Source organism: Aplysia californica, unplaced genomic scaffold (genome assembly GCF_000002075.1).
Source record: "Aplysia californica isolate F4 #8 unplaced genomic scaffold, AplCal3.0 scaffold00996, whole genome shotgun sequence".
In the NCBI taxonomy this organism is placed as follows: domain Eukaryota; kingdom Metazoa; phylum Mollusca; class Gastropoda; order Aplysiida; family Aplysiidae; genus Aplysia; species Aplysia californica.
The window spans coordinates 102,593-104,554 of NW_004798266.1; the positions used below are offsets into that span (position 1 = coordinate 102,593).

Here is a 1,962-nt window from a genome sequence, read left to right on the forward strand (position 1 = left end):
AGATAGATAGATAGATAGAGAGAGAGACACAGTGAGAGAGAGAGGGACAAAGAGAGAGGGACAGAGAGAGAGAGGGACAGAGCGAGAGGGACAGAGAGAAAGAGAGAGAGAGAGAGAGAGAGAGAGAGAGAGAGAGAGATATCCGGCTCTGTTCCTGTACAGTGTTTATACATATTACACAGACATCTTACTCTGCATGTGTATTAACTTTTTAGACGTCAATTGACCGCTTTTAAGCACGATGGGGCTATCTTGAAAAATGCTGTTTTGAGAAAATCGAAGGTAAAGTTTGTGCCCCATGTTCAGTTTCTTTAAAAGACAAGGAGTTTTCTCTATAACCAAACATATATACACACCAATGAAACCAAACTTCTCCTATAGGTAGGGCAATGCCCACCTTTGGTGTAGATCAAGATTTCTGGAAACCTCCGAAATTTGGGTTAGCCTGCGTGTCCTTAAAAGCGACCAAATTGTATATTTCAAGAAGACATAGACATATTTATATGGTATTATGATGAAACTCGTAGACTTGCAAGCAGGAGACGTGTGGTCGAATCTCCATGGAGGATATACCTTAAACATCTATTCATGTCTTTTTCTTTGGATGTGTTCTGCAGACTACAGAGCAACTGTTGATTCCGACAGGCTTGGTCGAAGAAACATATTATCTCCACATTGAACTAAATTGTGTTGTAAGGGGCTTAAACGCTTTCAGTTATTTCCATTCGTCTGTCATATTTTAATATTTACAGAAAGAGCAGTGGAATATCAAAAACCCTTTGACCTGGGCACATCCCAAAAATCCCTGGACAAAAGATGATGAACAGAATGGCGTGGGTGAGTAAGATACATTTCTGAGTAGATATATTATCATTGAGTAGGCATACACGTATTTGTAAATTCTATGCATATTGAGCGAAGCGTATTTCTGGTGACACAACTAGCAGATTAATGAAATAGCATAAGGTTTTTATTTAATCCAAGGATGATCGGCCATTTTAGTATTACATGTATTATATCTGTGCATGCCGTCCTATTCTTGAGAAACTTTCCTATTTGTCTGGTGGATGCAGCAAGAACACATCGTATCTTCCATTCTTCCTCTTCTCTTCTCTTCTTCCCTCCCTCCTCCTCTCCCTCCTCGGCTTCGTCGTCCCCCCCCCCTCCTTCCCTCCCTCCCCCCGCCACACTTTTTTTGTAGCCGCTAGCTGACTACGCCCTCAGTCACCCCAACTGGTGCGCAAAAGCCTACAACAACGCCACCCTATTAACCATTGCTTTATCTCCTTTCCATTGTTTCAGTTGCGGGTGACGTGATCATAGAGTCGCCATCAGACATCGAAACCCCGGACGTAGAGTCACCTGCTGGGAACGCTCTAGGCTTGGGGGAACCAGAAGACTCGGCATCCAGACTTGCCTCCACACCGGGGCTAGAAAGCAGAGAACAAAGTTTTAGTGCACCGCTTCCGGTAACGTTTTACCTCTAAACATTTTTGCCAATTTTCTTTTTTTACTTTTTATCTTGATAATTTTATTTCCTATATTGGCCTCACCCGTAAAATTTCTTTGTTCTAGAAGCACATTCGTTTCACATTTCCGTCACATATTTTCATCGTCGCCGTAGTCAACGTTGAAGCTTTAGCTTTATTTTGTTTCTTTTAACTTCGTTCATTTTTTTACTTTAAAGAAGACCATAAGCGAAGGTAAAAAAAACATGTTCTCGAGGAAAGTTTTAAAAATAGGAAAAAGGTATGATTTTTGAAAATGAGAATTAGAAACAGGAATGATGTAGATAAGCCACATGGCAACCATAGACATAGTTTGGAAAAATGGAAAATAATTTACTTTGAGACACAAAAATTACCTGACGGCGTACCTTAATAACCTTACGTCACGTCTTATGTTGGCCCCTGGTTTGAATACGCTCCTTCAGAGGAGCGGAGAAAAAAAAGGGGGAGGGGG

The 1,962-nt window shown here is 41.2% G+C and overlaps 1 protein-coding gene across 1 annotated transcript in view; it reads left to right on the forward strand.

Annotated features, from left to right (window-relative positions):
* Positions 1 to 1,962, forward strand: part of LOC101845966 (WD repeat-containing protein on Y chromosome) — a gene marked incomplete in the record, with an annotated part of 82,313 nt that overhangs the window by 73,467 nt on the left and 6,884 nt on the right. Inside the window, 2 exon segments of the mRNA XM_035973096.1 lie at positions 753 to 837; positions 1,303 to 1,469. Coding sequence (XP_035828989.1) covers positions 753 to 837; positions 1,303 to 1,469 — 252 coding nt within the window.